Genomic DNA, 18,551 nt, shown 5'->3' with positions numbered 1-18,551 from the left:
AATGAAAATAATTGTAAATAAAATTCAGAAAACAGGAAAATTTAAAGAAAAAGAAGGAAATAATGAAACCTCACTATTTTGAAATAAACCACTATTAACATTTTGGTATATATCCTTCCAGAGTTTTTCTTTTTTAAACACTTGTATATAGTCATAGCTCTATATAATAGTTATCTTTTTACAAAATAATACCATACAAACTGTTTAATAACTGACTCTTTTCCCTTAATATAGTATAATTACATTGCTATGTTCATAATGCAGATCTCTATTATTTTTGTGCATTTCTTATAATATTTCTTACAATGAAAATAAAGTAGTCAGTCATTATTTGATGTCTTCTCAGCTTAGACTTAACTTGATTTAGTTACTGAAGCTCCTAAGAATCCTGTAATATTTTTAAATGAAAATGTCAGCACATTATAACATCTTGACTACAGATATTTAATTGGTAGTATAACTTCCCTAACATAAAAAGATGATTTGCTTGTTACTTGATTATTTTGTGTTTGAACACAAAAATTATATGAATGCAGAAATATTGATTTAGTGACTTTTTGAGGTCATAGGCCATCTTTGCTTTTCACTGCAGCGCATTATAGTTCACATAATAGAATAAAATGATTTCCAACTTAGTATTATATTCCCCACATGTTTTGTGAGCAAAACAGATTGTTATTCCCTTTGGATACTTCGTCACCTGGTCAGTCGTAAAGCAAAATCTAGGATGTGTCATTTCAGCTGAGTGGAACCATGAAATTATTTTATTAAAATGATGAAAAGTGTTCTCCAAGCAGTGACTGCTGAGTAAAGGAGATCTATTCTAAATGAACTCCAAACGCTTAAGGAACGTAATGTAACAACAACAACAAAATTCTTATAATGTCAAATTATTTCAACTGTAAGCCTATCAAAAACCTTAAGTTTTTACTCTGGAGATTTCTCATTGGTTTTACCAATATTTATGGTTGTGTGAATCTTTCCTACTTGGTCCCTTTCTGAGGACTTCCTGTGTCCCAGTCAGCTTGATTTTTCTCCCAGGCCCTTTCTTTCTGATTAGTTAGACTCTTCCAAAGCCAGCAAGTGACGGGACATTTTTTAAAGTAAGAGGTAATAGAGGTCTAAGAGGTTTTAGTATTATATATTTCTTTACCCTGAAGGGACTGTGCTTCAAACATTAATTTAAAAACTCAGAGTTTACTTTTATTTTTCAAAGTGTAAAAGTAGTTTGGTATAGGACAAAGGAGGGCAGTGGCGGTGAGTGAAAGGGTGCTGAAGTCTCCCACACAGCAATCTGTGTTTGAGGGAAAGAGGAAGAGAAGCACCACTGAGGCAAGAGCCACCTGTTGGTTTTAAGTTTTCTTTCCAAATGTATAATGGAAATCAGAAAATAAAAGTTTGTTGCAGAGATAACTCCTGAACTGTTTTTATTCATAGTGAAACACATATTCTGTGTCTGGTTCTTAATTTTCACCTGGGAGGTTTTGTAAAGTTTATCAGTATACTTGTTGCTATGTAGTAGTGGTTATAACTAGTATCATTTCTATGTCACTGTACATTTACAATGCAATTTCATGTCTGTGGCTTTATTGAATCTTTACCACAGCTTAGTGAGGGGGGTGGTGGGTATGGGGTGTTGGGGGTATCTCCATCATGCAGTAGTTGCCTTAAGCTCTTGAGAGGCTTAAAGCTTATATAGCTAATAAGCATTGGAATCTATTTTCAAATTCAGGATTTTATTCTTGAAATCCCATATACTTGATGCTACATCATGGAGCCTTAGGTGTACCATGAGACTGAACTTCAGTGTACTTTGGAATTATCTGGATGGAAAGGGACATGCAGATTCCCAGTTTACCACCTCCACAGAGTCTCTTCATTATGTCTGGGGTGGGGCTCAGGCACCTCATTTGATAAACACCCTGTCTGTTGTAGATAATGCTGAAACTTTGAGAAACACTGCTCAAACTAAACCAACCTAACGCTTAATATGCTTCACTCAGAGCAAAGAAGATACTGTTAAGAAAGCATTTTGGAATTCCCAAAGTGCTGTGCAAGTGCTGTTAGTTCTGCCTCTACAAAATGGAACACATTTTTGCTGCATTATTTTCTTTTAGTGAATAGCTTATTTATTAGAGATGCTCACTCGATCATTTTCCTCAGAGCCAAGTTTCAAATAGGAGTGTAGTTGCATATATATACACGTTGCCTATTTTGAGTGCTTTTCTGTGGTAATGATATAGTTCCCACTAGCTTATACTTTGTGCTTAAGAGAAAGCAACGAGCCACGTCTACATTTTACAGGTGGGGAAATGGAACCAAGTGCCTTTGATTAAAAGAGAGACAGAAAGTGAAAGCTAGAGCCGGAGTTAGGTTCAGTGCTAGATAATTGCCTTCTTCATTAAGTTTAAAAAGAAAGGTAAATAATAGTTGCTTTTCTAAAGTAGAAAAGTCATGTGCACTTGGAAAAGGACTTTGTGTATATGCATAAAGTAAAATAATACCATACATGTTCGTACATTATTTTCACGTGTGTTACATGCTATTGGCCTTTTCTTGATAAGAGTGTGATGATGCGACATGCCTCTGGATTGGCTGTGTGTCCAGGAGGCTCTGAGGTGCTGAAGCTGTGATCCCGTCCCTCCGGAGGAGTGAGAGCTCGTATCCGGGTGGAGAGGAGAGCGCTCAGCCCTCCCGCACGGGCACAGCCCACTGCTGGGCAGTCATGCTTTGCTCTGCAATTGACATTTTGTCGTGCCTGTGACTTGGCTCTTTCCACTGTGCAGCTGCGTAAAGGAGATGGAAGCAACAGAAATGAAGGGATGGATGCTGAAAATTCTTATTTCCTGACATCAGTAGGATTATGTATAGCGATATATACGTTATCTGCACTTGGGAAATAAAACAGAAAAGTTAAGTCTTTGCTACATCACCTACCACTTAGTGTAAAAATTCTCCCTTGTGGAGTTTTCTTTCAGGCTGGCTGCTTAGCTTCTTGTCCTCCTTCCACAAATATTAATTGAGTACCTGTTATGTGCCAGGCTGGTGTCTTGTTCTGTAATACGAGAACAGTATGGAGGTGACCTCTGAGTAAAATTGTAGAGTATATCACAGACTTACGGAAGCACATATTTGTCTCTTTACCTCTCTAAGGATTTACTTGAGTTGAGGTACTTTCTTCAATTTTTAAATTGATTTGAAATGAACCTGACGAGAATTGAGTTTAAATTTCTTTAACACAGAGAGACCATCCGTGTGTATCTGCTTAAAGAGATACATTTCTTAAAGATATGTGAAATGCTTGTAAACCAGGTTGACTGATCCAGCATTAAAGTTCTGTGTGAATTATCTCCAAAACGTGCCCCCCGTTCAGGCATCGCTCCTAATGGCGGTGCAAGCCTGGGTCACTGGGCCTTCCCAGCCCCCGGCTGGTCCCCTGCTGCTTCTTCTCCCTACGCTTCTCCTGGAGAGGAACCACACATCGCCCCCTTGCTCATCATCCTCTGCTGGCTTTCATTAACCTCAGAATAATCTCGAAACTCTGCACTATGGCCTGTAGTGTCTGCATGACCTGGTCTTCCTTTGTCTCTAAGGCCCCACCAGTATTTTCCTCCTTTGCTCCTAAAACCCCTTCTGTAGGGGTAGCGTATTGTCATCTTTCTCCCTCTGCTAGGGGGTAAGCTCCTGGAACAGTGCCTGACACACAGTAGGCCTGCTTATTGAATTTCTGCCATTAAAAAGAATCCTATGGTGAATCTTCTCGTAAAATAATCATCACTCCTAGCGATTCTTTTTTAGGTTCTTAATTTGCATTTACATACTTAAAGCATATCTGCCTGGAAATAAGGCACTTAGAGAACTGAAACATTTTGGGATATGACAGAACTGAAATCGTTGAACTGTCTTAAATACAGACTAGAACAGGGGTTGGCAAACTTTTTTTTGTAAAGGACCAAAGAATAAGCAAGTATTTTAGGCTTTCTAGACCATGTGTTGTCTGCCAGAGCTATTCAGCTCTGCCGTTGTAGCAAGAAGGTAACCACAGACAGTACTTAAATAAATCAGCATGGCTCTGTTCCAGTAAAATGTTATAAACACTGAAATTTGAAATTCATGTAATTTCTACGTTAACACGAAATACTATTTTTTGACTTTTTCTCCCAACCATTTAAAAATGTAAAAATATGCTTAGCTCACAGGCCCTACAAAAATAGGTGGTGGGTTGGATTTGATCCACGGGCTCTAATTTGCTAACCCCTGATATAGGACAGCAATTATTTTCCTCTGAGTGAGAAGTTACTTTAGAACTTAACCAGGTAGTTTCAACAAGGTAGTTCTAAATAAGTTAAACAGCCATTGGATCTTCTGTTTAAAAGGTGAGAGGAGCATAAGCTAGCGGGGCGTGAACAGGGTTAAAGCTGGAATGAAAAGGCATAATGTTGTGAGAGAAGATTGCCTGGCCGATTGCCTCTCTTACCATAATTATAGAACCTGATGCAGGTTATGTTTGTTTGTTTTTTAACTCCCTGAAATTGATGTTTTTTCCCTTTTAGGTACACAACAAAACATTTGAATGATGAGACTACCTCCAAGCAGATTAAATCCATGCTGCAATAACAGTTCTGGAATAAGCACCTGCTGTAGACAGAAGACAGTATTCTGCAGTGACTGAGAATGCACAGTTTTTAGTGATTGCAATTACTATCTCATTTACTCTTGCTTTTTATTTCTTTCCTCTGTTCCTCTCCCTCTTTTTTAATCATATTCTTGTTCTTAAGACTTCTTTTCTGTGCCAAAATCAGTAAAGTTATACTCTGAAGGGACGTTGTCCTTTCAAACAGGCCATCTAAGGCAGCTAATTATGCATTGCATTGGGGTCTCTACTGAGAAAAATTCTGTGACTTGAACTAAATATTTTTAAATGTGGATTTTTTTTGAAAACTAATATTTAATATTGCTTCTCCTGCATGGCAAAACTGCCTATTCTGCTATTTAAAAACCCTCAATGACTTTATTTTCTACTGCCGCTTTTTTCATGTGCAGCCAAAATGAAAATGTTTAAATTAACTGTGTTGTACAAATGGTACCCAACACAAACTTTTTTTAAATTAGTAAGACTTTTGTTTAAAGTTTTAAGTTTGCATTTTGACTTTTTTTTGTAAGGATGTATGTTGTGTGTTTAACCTTTATTAACTAATGTTAAAAACTGTGATGTGTGCGTAGAATATTACGTATGCATGTTCATGTTTAAAGAATGGCTGTTGATAAAATAAAAATCAGCTTTCATTTTTCTAAGTGTGGCTTGGTTTACTGGTGTTTTGTTTTTAGGCTTCTAGAGCTTTCCCCATGTATATTTTTATGGAATGTATACACACATTACATATTTTTCCTTTTAGGGGAGGGCTGGGTCTTTTTCTTTTTTATCATTTTAATTGCTTTTAAAATCTTGCTAAGTGCAGTAAGACTAGTGATCTTGTCATACTTGACTTGTATCCTTGATTTACTCTTGTATGGATGTAGTAACAAGGAAAACTACACTCTTGCTTGATAGGCATTTTCCAGGAGGGAGAAGATAGCAACTTGAAACAGTGTGGAGGAAGAACAGTCCTTATTACTGGGAGGAGAGTGAGTGTACGAGGGACTTCCTAGGAGAAACTGAAGGCCACAATATCACTAGTGGTAGGAAACTCGCATGCTTATTACTTTAAGATCATAAAACCGTAATCATGAAATCTAAGTGTCCTGATTGGGAGAAGCTGCTTAAAGGTTGTCTAATCCACCCATGCTAGTTTAACAGTTAACTATGGGAGAAAATCCCAGAGGATTCCATCCAAACCTTCTGGCTTAGTAGTGTCAGGTCACCGTGCCCACAGCCCTTCATGATGGAATCCCTGTTGACCTCTCTGGCCTTGGTCTCACCCTCTCGCACCCACACCCTGCTCCCAGCCAGGCTCAGCTGTGTGCTGCTCAGATTGTTCCACGCAGTGTCACGCTTCCGTAACTCGGGTCCGGCTGGTGGTCCCTGAGCCTGTCACTCACTTCCTCCCACGTGTCCGTCTGATGAAGAGCAGCTCTCATTTTTCAAGGACCAGCTTGTGTCACTTTGACGAAGCCTTTGGGATATACATGAGCCACCTCCTTCTAGGCACCTTCTAATAAGAGGGTTGTAATGGGTTAAATAGTGCCCCGTCTCCCAAAGATACGTGCACCTGGAACCTGGAGATGCCACCTCATTGGGAAAAGGGTATTTGCAGCTGAAATTAAGGATCTGGAGATAAGGCCGTCCTGGATTACATGGGACCCTAAACTCAATATAAGAGAAAAGAAGGGGAAACGGACACAGAGCAGAAGGCCGTGTGAAGATGGAGGCGGGACTGGAGCAGTGTGTCTGCTAGCCAAGGAGCCCAGAGTCGCCGGCAGCACCAGAAGCTGGAGGAGAGGCCTGGACCGTTCTCCCTGAGAGCCTCCGGAGGGAACCAACACTGCTCACACCCTGGTTTCAGACTTAGAGCTTCCGGGACTCAGAATAAGCTTGTTTTATGCCACCCAGTTGGGGGTAACTTGTTACGGCAGCCCTAAGACTCTAATACAAAGTATCTCATCCAACACTACTGATATTTTGCTGGACCTCTTTCCTGATACTGTGAGAACTTGAGAAAAGAGCCATGTCTGAGGTCCCTTCAGTGTCCCAAGGATCTTGCCCTCTGCCCGAATCTAAGTAGGTGCCAAGTGTGCGTGCTTGAACGGAGTGAATGAACGTAAATTAAAAATAAGGTTGCAGCTGAAATAGATAAAGTAATACAGCTGCGGCCTTTTCAGTTAACATAGTTTGAGATCTGCACGTTGGAGAGTAAGTGGAAAGATCTCTCAACCTCTGACCAGGGCTCCGCAAACTCGTCTGTGAGCCAATCCTCCTGCCACCTGTTTCTCTACAGCCTATGAACTAAGAATAGTTTTTACATTTTTAAAAGGTTGACAAAAGTCAAAATAATATTTTGTGGCATGTGTAAAATATGTGAAATTCAAATTCGAGTGCCTGTAAATAAAATTTTATCGGAACACAGCCTCACTCATTTGTTTACATGTTATTTTTGGCTACTTTTGCACTACAACAGCAGAATGGAATTCTTGTGACAGAGGCCATATGGCCCTCAGAGGCTAAAATATTTACTGTCTGGCCCTTTACAGAAAGTTTACCGATCTCTCATCTAGTTACAAGAGCAGGTTTCTTTGAGAACCTAGTGTTTTGGAAGCACCGTGCCGGAAGCACCGTGCTGCAGAGTGATACAAGGAGCCATCTCTGCTGCCAGGAGGTGGGTTTAATTTGGTCTAATATTTGCCGTTCAGATAGCCAGAGAGAACAAAAAGGCATCTTCTCACCTGCCAAGTCTGATCCCTATTCGTGTCTATCCTCAGAATGAAGGATTATGGGGCCGGCCATGGGCTCATCAGGAAAGAGGACCAGGATTAATTAGCAGGATCTGCCCTGTGTACTGGAGGGAGGTGTGACTCCGTTCTGTGCAGGTAAATTTTCTGTCACCCTAAGGCAGCCTCCTCTTACCCCCTCTTACCTCTAAAACAGCCTGGTCGGTATCTCTCTACTCATCCTTTGCCCCAGTCCCCGTGTCTCTTCCTTCACAGTGTAAAGTATCCGTTGCATCATGTCTTCCACCAACGATACCCATCATGATCTGTTATCTGCCGTTTCTGCAGCCCTCCACCTAGATGAGCAGAACTCTTCAGTTGGCTGTTTTCTCACTTTAGAGATTTGGATTAAGAAGCCCTCTGGACTATTTTAAGACTGCTCCAAGTATTTTAGACTTGTCATAAGGATAATTAGCATTTGTGCTCAAACCCAGGTCTTTTGAGGTGAAATGCCATACTGGTTCCATTTGAGATTGCAGGAATTGCCAGTTCATAAATTCTTATAATCCCTTACAGAGCATGTTTCGCCATCTTTACGTGGTGATCCCAGAAGATGTAATGGAAAGATGTGAGATAAAAACTCAGGAAACTGTCTGGCCTGCAGAATTGGGTTTTGGCCTAGATGGGAGAGGGGTTGGGGCAGAAGCTGACCGAGAAGCATTCATACAAGTCGTGGTGAGACTTGGAGCTCAAGGAGCCCCGCTTTGGGCCCAGGTCCCACACGGTGTCCGTGTGGTGCTAGAACTGAGTGGCAGCGTGGGCTGGGGCCAGGGGGCAGTTCTCGAGGTGGGCAGTCCCCCTCAGGCCGGGTGGAGGGTCCTGTCTGCAGGGCGCCTCCTTGACCGGCCCACAGCCTCCGCAGGAGAGCGGGTCAGGTTTGCTCCTGAGGACACGTGAGGCACCTGCAGCGTCCCCCAGCAACGACTGAGGGAGGCTTGCGGAGGGAGGTGATGACACTTGGAAGTTGTGCAGGTGGGAGCTCAGAGCCGCCAGGATTTGAATATTAACGCTAATACAACTACATTTATATGCACAGCTGTCATTAAATAATATTTGATTGAAAAAAAAAAACCTCAGGAAACGCAAGCCGTATCACTGCTTTGGAACTCTGTTTTCCTAATCAGTAAAATGAGAATTGAGACAATATCTCTAACGTTTGATTCTGTTTCATATACTACGTGTTTTGTCTGTACTGTCTGCAAAAGGCAGCATTGGTGTAAACAGTTAAATTAAAACGCAGACTTCAGAGTTGGTGGAGTTGAGTTTAACTCAGTGTGCCTTTGGATGAGTCTCATGTGTCCTCATTTATAAAACAGAATACTTGAAATGCTGAGCCCCCCACCGTGGCCCTGAGGGCTGTGCTCGATGATGCTTGTACTGTCCAGTGCACATCAGGAGTGCTGAGCACCAGTCTTGTTATGACCGTCGTGACGTTTGTATTGTAACCTGTTTCAGGTGTCTTGTCCATGAACATGTATGGTTTCCCACAGATCCTAGAATTGTCCACAGCACCAGTTCTAACTGCTTTCTTCAGTCTGTGAGGGTGTTAGGGCAAGCTGCCTAATTTTCATGATCCTTTAGAGATCCTGTAACTGATTAATAAAAACTTACTGTGAGGAAGCACTGGTTTCTGAGTGGGCAGGCGATTAACTGGGTATCTGAAACCAAAACTAGTACCGTAATTATTTTAAACGTTGAGCGCCGGTATGGTGCTAGCTGCAGCCGTGTTCGCATCATTGTGTCAGTAAATAGTAAGTACCTGTCCAGAGTGTCCTAGGACTGAAGACGGGTGCCGGGTGGGGACATCATGGAGGAGAGCAGCGGATTTCTGGGTGTATAAAGAGGGCGCTCGGGTGAAGGAAGCCACGTGAGCAACAGCAAATGTTGGTATATAGCCTCCCAGTAGTATGTGGTCTGAATATTGACACAAAACACCAGGATCTTTCAAGAACTGTTTTTGGAAAAATTTCTGAATCTGTGGTTGTAGTAGAAGCAGTGCGCCTTCAGTAAGTGGGATAGACCTGGGTTCAAATTTTATGTCACCAGTATTTATTCTTCCTATCCCCTTACCCAAGTGCAATTTGTTCCATATACTATTCCATACTTTGCTTTATTCACTTAATGAGGATCGTAGATTGTCCCATGTTTTTACCTAGACAGCATCCTCATTCTCTGTGACTGCTGTGTGGTATTGCATTACATGCCTGTACCATAACTCGCTAAACCAGTCCCTATCTGAGGGACTCCGTTTATTTCCCACCTACTGTCACTGTAAACAGTGATGTGAGGACAGACCTTGTACACACATCGTGCATGTACACAAATATCACGTCTCCTTCACTCCGCATCAGGTAACCCCGGCCACGCCAATCTTGCTATTCCTCAAATGCAGTGAGGGCGCTGCACTGTCCAGGCCCTTGGCAGTGGCTGGTCCCCCTGTGGGGTGGCAGATGGGTCATACCCTGCGTCTCTGATCAGGTGTCATCCTCCCAGTGAGGCCTGCCTTCCCCCCCTCCTGTTTGTAACGGCATCTGTTGGTCTGGTGGGGGAGTGGTCCTCCAGGGAGCACTCGGCAGCGAGAGGCTGGGAGGAGGGGCAGGGGCACGGAGGGTGGACCACAGGACAGTCTGCGTAGAGGAGCGTCTCCCCTGTACGGGTCCTGCTCCCTTTCTGCCCCTCACTCACTGGCTTTATGACTTCCCTGGGCCCCATTCTCCGCATCTGTAAAAGTCAGTCTCCGTGGTCCCACCTCTGACCTGGAATAGCTGCTAAGACAACAGTGGCTTCCAGGCTGTGCCCCAGGTGCTTGGGGGAGGTCCTGAGAAGGGAGAGCTGCTCCGGGTGGTCAGAGGCAGAGGAGGCGCCTATGCACAGAGAGGCGGCTTTCTCAGACCCCCACAGCCGCAGGGAAGCTCACCTATCCCAGCTCTGCTGCTGGCCCCAAGCTCACAGCTCCTGGAGCCCCTGACTTAGCTGCTGAAGGATTTCAGACAAGGATCATCCTGTGAGCGCCGATGAGTGGGCTCTCTAGGGGTCCTATAAAGGGAGGAAACCACTGTACGTAAGTATGCTATTCAAGGGGCACAAACATAGGGAGATACCATTACCCCCGTTTTATAGATGAGGAAACATTCAGAGAGGTTAAGAAACTTGCCTAAGGTCACACAGCTACCACTAGAGCCACTGCTCAGTCTAAATCTACTGGTTTCAGGGCCCTTGCTCTGTTACGTTATTTTTCTCCATCTTTGCTGCTGCTGCTGCTGCTGCTAGAACTCTCACTTTCTAGAACGAGTTTGGTTTAATTAGATTGTTGGTTCAAATTGTGACTACCTCTAATTTCAGGCAGAAGCTAGTTTTCAAGACAGTTGAACTTAAAAATGTATGTGTTATGGAACATTTATTATTATGTTCACCAGACCACAAGAGAGAAGCCTTTCATTGCCACTGGATGTCCATTCCCACCCCCTACAAAAGGAGAGATTCTTCCTGGGAGAGAAGATGCACCGGTTTGTGTAATGAAGTTCAGAGAGGGGAGGGTGCGTGTGGAGCAAGAGGGGGATGGGAGGGGTTGAGGAGAAGTCAGGCGGGCGGAGGGGAGGTCAGAGGGGCTGGGGCAGCTGCAGGAGGTGAGGCGCTGGGAAGGGAAAGAGGGTTTTCAGGCAGACCATGTATATGGACCCATTTAATGCCCTTTAAGACATGTGAGTTGAACATTAATCCCTTTTAAATTACTTGTGGCTCATTAACTTATTAAAACATGGGCCTCTCTGAGCCCATAAGAGCAACAGGCAGAAAGAAAGACTTGATTAATGTGACGGACTGGACAACTGGCAATGAAGGGTGGAAAGCACCGATGTTCTTGCTCTCCCCACAAGGAGGAGCCCGTGTCCACACCCTCCAGACGGAGCTGAAGATGCTTACCTTTGGTGAGTGTGACGTTGGTGCATTATCTCCAGAATAGAGCTTTCCAGGGGTCGGTGTAAGGTCTGCAAAGATTCCCTTGCCCAAAACCTCACTTCTCATGTTACAGAGAATGTTTGATGGCATACACATATTACATTTTTAAAAAGCAAGTTTATGAAATGATACATATGTTACCAAATTTTTCTGCAAGATAATTTATATGAATGCATGGAAAAAAATACTGAAAGGATAAACATCAGGATGTCAATACTGGTTATTTCCGGAGAATGGAATTAAGGAAATTAAAATGTTTTTCATACCTTTCTGAAACTTTATTATTTATTTTACAATGACCGTGGTTTTGGTTGTTAGACAAGTTTTATCAGGAGAAGAGAATATATAGAGTGATCCTACTGAGAGGGGGCAAAACCATGTGATCTGTCTGCCTCTGAGCGCTGTCTTACTGAGGTCTGTTTCGGTCTGTTTCTGTCTGGTGTGCTCTGCTAGGAAGAGCACGGAGCTGGGAGTCGGGAGAGCTGCTTCTGGCCTGTGGTGCGTGCTCAGGCTCTTCCCCTGCTCCCTGTGCACGCCCTTACACACGCATGTGCGTGCCCACACCCCCCACTGCTCACACAAAGATGCACAGCCCTTGGCCTGCACCCTAGTCTGTAGTGGGATCCCTGAATGGTGCAGCTGGGTGACAACGGTGCAGTTTGATCCATCACTCTCATTTTACAAATGGGAAAACTGAGGCTGAAGGAGAGCTGCAGGGCGCTGAAATTAAGGGGAGGTTGTCCAAGTCCTTTGTTAACCTGGGGAAAGGTCTGGCAGCTTCTTCCAAAACACTGATACTATTATTAATAATAATGACATCACACAATAACAGCTGACAGCCAGGCACTGTTCAGAGCACTTTATGCACAACTTTTAAAACCTTCGCTACAATCCCGTGAGCCAGGAATTCTTATCACCCCACTTTACGGGGGTAATTTTACAGGAGGAGGAAGCACAGAGAAGGCGGACGTGCCCAGGGCTACCCAGCTGTCGGTGGTGGAGCAGTGAATGGAGGCCAGGCTGTTCTGGAACCAGCCTCTACTGCCTCTCCAGGAAGAATCCTGATCCAAGGTAGGACCCTAGCCTAACTGGTGCCCCCCGCCCCAGATGTGGACAGGCAACTAAAGTCTGGGGGCCATCCTGTGAAGGAGAGAAGAGGGTATGTGAGCCAGTCCCGGGGAGCCCCCCAGTCACTTGTGCCTGCCGGAGGGGCAGCTGCATCCCAGCCCCGCACAGAGGCTCCAGGCCAACAGCTTCCTGGAGTCGGGGTGGCTGGAACCCTGCGGGAGGATGTGGCACCCTTCTCAGGCATCAGCCTGGAGGGCTGCAGGGCCGGGGGCGGCCAGCAGCTGCAGCCCTGCGAGGGACACGTAGAGTGCAGACAGCTGTGGCACCATGCCAGGGTCCCAGATGAGTTGGCGGCCGGGGCCTTGCGGCTCCAGCTCACAGCCTTCCACCAGGCTCCGGGTGAGGGCCACATCCTCCCTCTGCAGGGACGAGAGCACTTCCGGTGGGAGGGAGAAGGTTGTTTCCTCCAGCTGGTTGAAGTTTGGCTCTAAGATGCTCGCCACCTGCAAGGAATCAGCCAGAGTGAACAGATAGGTCTCCCAAGGCCGGGAGCGGTGGAACACCCCCTCCGCTGAGGCTGGGAGCCTGGGGCCTCCGTTCCCCCGCCCTCCTGACAGCGAAGCCTCGGCCCTGGGGCCTTGCTCCCAGCAGAACTGTGGTTCCAAGTAATGCGCCCCCAAATGCTCTTCCCTGCGCTGCCTGCAGTCAGCGGTTTCCAACACTCCTAGTGCCTCCCAGCCTTTGCATACGCTGTTCTGCCTGGACGGCCACCCCCCATCCTTCATCTGTTAATCCACGAACTGCATGGAGGGGCCCCCGCTCTGGGAAACACCCCTGAGCTCCCACCGCCACCTGCACAAGCTAAATCAGGCGCTGTCTGTAATCAGCTGTTGGAGGATCCCCTTGAGCAGCCTGTGAGGGACAGGGCTGCCTCTTCCACCCGTGTTCTCAGGCCCTAGCAGAGGGCCGGGAACAAGGGAGGAGCCCAACGTCATCCGTGAATAAACCCGTGTTATTTCATCATCGCGAATAAACCCAGGTGTAGCCCGCCCAGCAGAGGCTGCTCAGGTCTGGGTACACAGAGGGCAGACCCCAGCGCACGCTCTGCAGGTCTGTTTCCCCGGATGTCCTCCCCGCATCCCCTCCCCAGGTTCTCACCAGCTCCAGCTGCTGAGGCAGGACCCCCCTCGCCAGGCACTGGGCCAGCAGGCAGTGCTGGGTGTCACTCAGCACTGTGGAGAGACGGGGTCGGGGGGTGAGGGCCACCAAGGGTCTGTGGCACCTGTGACTCTCCTCGTAGGCCTGGCAGCCCCGGCAGGAAGGGCTGGGATACAGGAGCCCTGAGCCGGGGAGAAGCCCCACCAGGTATCTCTGGGGCCATCCTTCCCCAGAAGATTCCAGAAGGTGGGAACTGTGCCGGCCTTGGAAGTGCTGCGTGGTCTTCAGTAAGACTACTCCCGTCCCCCTCAGCCTTCCTAAAACACAATCCGTTAAGGGTGGATGGTGGGCCTCACTTACAAAAGGCGTTCGTGTGTATTAGCTCATCTTCCGGCCGGGTGGCTTTGCAAGGTGGTTATTAAGCAGGACACGGTGAGGCCTGCCCAGGGCTGAACCAGGATGAGGACCAGGCTAGCCTGATCCCCAGCGTGAGGCTCCAGCCACGAACAGCATCTTTCCCCAGGCTCTCTTCTTCCCGACCCCAGCCCATGGGAGTCCTCTTACCTACTAGTGCTCCAAGAATGCAGAGGATGGCCCTGCCTTTCGAGGGTGACAGGCTGCCTGAGGGGTCCCAGAGGACACTTAGGATGAGGCCCCCAGGGCCACCCAGCTGTCCCAGCACCCCAGTGTCCAGGGCCTGTTCCAGCTGCAGGAGAGCAGCGAGGAAGAGCAGGGAGAGGCAGCTGTGGGTCCCCCTCTGTCCACATACTCTACCACCCAAGCTCCCGTCCCCATGCTCTGGGTCCCCAGCCCTTCATGATGCCAGTGAGGCTGGGACGAGCCTGGGTTCATTGCCAACAATGCGGAACCAAGGTCCCTCCTTGGGCTTCAGGGAACAAACGCTCAGGGAGATTCTGATCCGACAGCTGGTACGGGGCAGCACCCAGTCACCCCAGGGCCTTCTGAGGTTGTGTGCTACCAAGACCCATAGCATGTCCCGTTCCTGCCTCGCATCCTCCTAGCCCATCCCTCTCTGTCCTGGATGCCAGCCCCCAGCCTGGGTCTGGCCGTTGAGCCCCTTACGGTGTCCTCGAGCTCCTGCAGTGCCCAAGGGTCCTGGAGCAGCTCTTGGAGGGCGCCCAGCAGTGGGTCCCGCAGCTCTGGGGGCAGCGTGGCCAGGTCCTGCAACTGGGCCCTAGCCTGCCTCTGCGGGCCCCGGAAGTCAGGCTCCTCACCTGGGGCCCGGCCAATGGCCGTGCCTGCGGGGCGAGGCATCGGCACCTGCTGGAGCCTTTCCCCGGGCTCCCTGCCCTGCTCCAGTCAGGCCCTGGTGTCCTGAACCTGACTAGGAGGTCTTGGGGTCACAGACCTGGCCCAGGGAAGCTCCCGTGTCAGGCAGAGCACACCTTTATGGGCTCACCTCTCCCTTCCTCCCTCCTTCCCTCCCCACCCACTTCCTTCCGTGAGCATTTTCTGAGCACCTACTACACAGCAGGTACCACCCACAGGGCTTATCCTCGCCTCTCCCCTTCTCACCCACCTCACTCTCCCTCTCTCCTTCTTCCCCTCCTCACCCACCCTGCCCAGGGCTGACGCTTCAGCTCGAAGAAAGGCCACTTCTGTGCCCAAGGGCCTGCTGTGTGTCTGCTCCTGAGACCCCCAGGCTGAGCCCCACCTCCGGCCAGCTGCCCCACTGGGATGGCTTAGGGCTTCTCAGGCTCTAAGCACCACGGCACAGGTGGGTGGGTCAGGCGCCCCTGCCTTCCCACTCCTGTCTTGTTAACAGTACAAACTGCCTCTCGAGAGCCAACCTTCCAGGTACCGAACGCTGTCCAGACACCATCACTGATCCTCCCGACCTGGTAAGAAAAGTCCCAGCCTCCCCGCTGTGCGGGTGTGGAGACCAAGACTGGAGCTGGAGCCTGGAGCCAGCCTGTGCCTCCTACACTCAGCATCCTTCTCCCCACAGCTGGGGTGCCTGCGGTGTGGCTCCAGGCCAGGCACGCCCGGGGGCTCTGTGTGCCCGGGAGGAGGGTGTCAGCTTTCTCACCCACGTGGATCTTTTTTCGGAGCTGCCCTGCAGTACCCCCACTCTGCCGCCTGCCAGCCCCACCTGAAGGTACCTGGGATGGGGGAGCCGGGCTCCAGTGCATCCACGAGGGAGAAGTCCGTGGGGATGAGGGGGGCGTCCCAAGGCCACAGGTGGCGTCTGTGCTTCTTCCTCACCAGGCAGAAGGGGCGCAGGCGCAGGGCACTGGCCAGGCTGTCCACGGGCACCAGCTCACCTTTCCTGCCCAGCTCTCTGACCAAGCTCTTGGGGCCCCTCGAGAACAGGGATGACATGTTCCTTGAGGGCTAAGAAGGGCAGAGCGGGTGTCATCCAGGGCTGTGGATGCGGGGGCCTTGGTGAAGGCTGCCAGCCGGCTAAGCTTCTAACAGGGTGAGGAGTGGGGTGCCCTGGGAAGACTGCTCCCCATGCCCACAGCTGGGTGCTAAAGTCAGCCTGTAGGTGGAAATCTCACAGGTGGTCAAACCCCCCAGAAACATCCCTTCAGTCACCCCCCCCAACACCTACCTGTGTGGGACCCCAAGAAACTCAAGGACCAGGGACTCCCCAGTTTTGGAACAGCTGTTCCCTTGGGAATGTTACTCTGTGCCTTGGTTTCCTCATCTGTTAAGTGGAACTTTATGCATATTTACATAAAATATTTATAGATTATTATTACCTATAGTGATACCTCCTCTGTGGGATTGTGACCAGGACCAACGAGCTGTTTGTAAAGAACCTAGAACAGCGCTGGCACAGGTTAATAAGCTGTTACCCTCTGCGGTCTGGCCCCGCCTCCTTTTCCCGGGTAGCGGGGCCCAGGCACGGTCCAAAGATGGGGAGAAGAGATTCGGGTGGAACAGGAAGGGAACAGGGAGTCCTCTCTTCTCCCAGCCCACATCGTTGGGTTTCTGGGTAGATGCATCTAGGACAATCCTCTAACTACCCCTTGCTCCCCCGGACTCCAGTAGCGTTTTGTCCGTAGTCTTTGATAGCACTTGACCTTGCAGTGGGCACCTTACCTCGGAGGGCACTGGGAGCCACAGAGGGCTCGTGAGCAGGGCAGCGGCACTGCACACCAGTGCGTGTGTTTTAGGACGAGAGCTTGGGCAGCCGGGAGCACAGCCGAGTGGAAAGGGAAGACTTGAAGAGCTTATATCCAGAGGGTGCGACCATGGGCTCCAGCCCGAGGGGACAGACTTGTCCCCTGCCAGGGCGAAGGGGGGTGGAGGGAAGTGAGGGGCTGACTTCTGCATTAGGCATGGTGCCCAGGGCCCACAAAAATGTTTTAATTTATTTAAAATCAGAAGAAAGAAAAACTTTTAGCTCTAAGAGAATGTCATAATACTTACTATTAGAATAGTCATCTGTATACCAATACACTTAAGGCCAAAGAAAACTTTAACGTATGGTTGGGAGTGGGCCAGTACAGTCTTAAATGGTAATTTTAATGTTTTTACGGAGGAAGGTGACCACGTGGCCGGGGTGCGGGAAGCAGCCGGAGGCAAAGGAGCGGCCCGCAGACGTTCCTGTATTGGGCCTGCAGGGGGCGCCGGAGGCACGTCGCACGAGCGGTGGGGAGGAGTCGCTGTCGGGCCCTCCAGGAGACGGTGAGGAATTCAGGGTGGGGCCGTGGAGAGGACCCTGGGGGGACAGCCTGGGGCACGCGCCACCCCTATCGGGGGTTCAGCCTCATGGAGAGACAGAGAGAGACGCTCTCCAAAGGAGAGGGGTCCCGAGAAGGGAGGGAAGCTCGGGGAGAGGGCGGGGGGAGCCGGGGCTGACCTCCCCCGCGGGGCCGCTGTGGGGCGCCCTCGCGCTGAACCCCGCCGCGCCCCCAGGACCCGGGTCCGGCCTTCCACCCGCCGCCCCACCCAGTCCCTACCCGAGGCTCCGGGCCGGCTGTCCCCGCGAGCCGTGGCGTGGCGGCCATGCCAGTCTTGGACCGCAGGCCGCGCCCCACGCAGAAACTCTCTAGGACCCCTGCCTAGGCCACGGGGTTTCCAGCCCCGCCCCCGCCCGCGGTCGTGGCCCCTGGGAGACGGTGTCTCCCACCCCTCCCTCTGACCCTGACCCTGACCTTGACCCTGACCCGTGGAGGTGATTCTCCAGCTTTCAACAAGGGCGTTTAGACGTACGCTAATATTTATGCACTGTTTTTCTTTCTTTAATCAAAGTTATACATTCACGTGGTTTAAAGAATCAAATTGTGCCCAAGTTCTTTTTTTTAAACCTCAGACTCTCCCATTCCCCGTCAGCCCCATCTCCTCCGTGGCTTCTCGCCAGAGGCATCGCTTTGAAGTCTTTTTGTTGCCTGTCTTGGTAGCTGCCTCTGTTCTCTCTCTTTCTTAAAGGACTGTGTTGACACCATGCAATCCACACATTGGAAATGTACACTTCTGTGGCTTTTTAGTATATTCACAGCATTGTGGAACCTCCACTGCAGTCAATTCCAGAACATTTTTATCACCCCAGCCACTGATGGACTTTATGGATTTGCCTATTCTAGATATTTCATATAAATGAATACAAGGGGGCAGGCGGGGGAGGGAAGTGAGGGGCTGACTTTGCCATTAGGGCACGGTGGCCAGGGCCCACAAAATGTATTACGATAATACAAGATGTGGCCTTTTGTATCTGTCATCGATTAAATAAGAAGCTTGCTGAGTTGTAGACATTATCCATGGACTTACACCAGGGAAGATGAGGATTTAGGGCCCCCTCTTCCTCTGCACCACACACAAGTCCCATCCCTCATCCTCTGAGTAGAGTTACAATTCTCTTTGTTCTTTAATATTATTGTGACTCTGTAAACTCTACTCAGCTATTAGTAAACTAATTATTTTTCCTTTCCTGTAGGATTTTGATAGTTTCTCATCGTCGTTTTTTTCTTTAC

The 18,551-nt window shown here is 48.6% G+C and overlaps 2 protein-coding genes across 5 annotated transcripts in view; one reads left to right on the top strand and one right to left on the bottom strand.

The window, feature by feature from the left end:
• The window catches only part of CYRIB (CYFIP related Rac1 interactor B), a 154,779-nt gene extending 149,484 nt beyond the window's left edge, over window positions 1-5,295 (top strand). For all 4 annotated transcript variants that reach the window (XM_081258912.1, XM_081258913.1, XM_081258914.1 and 1 more), the window contains one exon: window positions 4,554-5,295. In XM_081258912.1, the coding sequence (XP_081115038.1) occupies window positions 4,554-4,617 (64 nt within the window). In that variant the 3' untranslated portion in view covers window positions 4,618-5,295. The remainder of the gene's footprint in view (window positions 1-4,553) is intronic.
• Window positions 5,296-13,470: 8,175 nt separating this feature from the next.
• Window positions 13,471-17,613, bottom strand: LOC308630041 (uncharacterized protein; the record flags this gene model as incomplete). Its single annotated transcript, XM_081258423.1, has 3 exons — window positions 17,541-17,613; window positions 15,732-15,963; window positions 13,471-13,682 (listed from the first exon to the last, which is right to left on the bottom strand). Exons 1-3 carry the CDS (start codon window positions 17,586-17,588, stop codon window positions 13,471-13,473), a joined length of 492 nt encoding a protein of 163 aa, XP_081114549.1. The 5' UTR covers window positions 17,589-17,613.
• Window positions 17,614-18,551: the final 938 nt, after the last annotated feature.

This window comes from Mesoplodon bidens (assembly GCF_964165515.1).
Source record: "Mesoplodon bidens genome assembly, chromosome: 16".
NCBI classification, from domain to species: domain Eukaryota; kingdom Metazoa; phylum Chordata; class Mammalia; order Artiodactyla; family Ziphiidae; genus Mesoplodon; species Mesoplodon bidens.
Note: the sequence above shows the minus strand (reverse complement) of the source record. Positions and strands in the feature narration are given on the sequence as shown.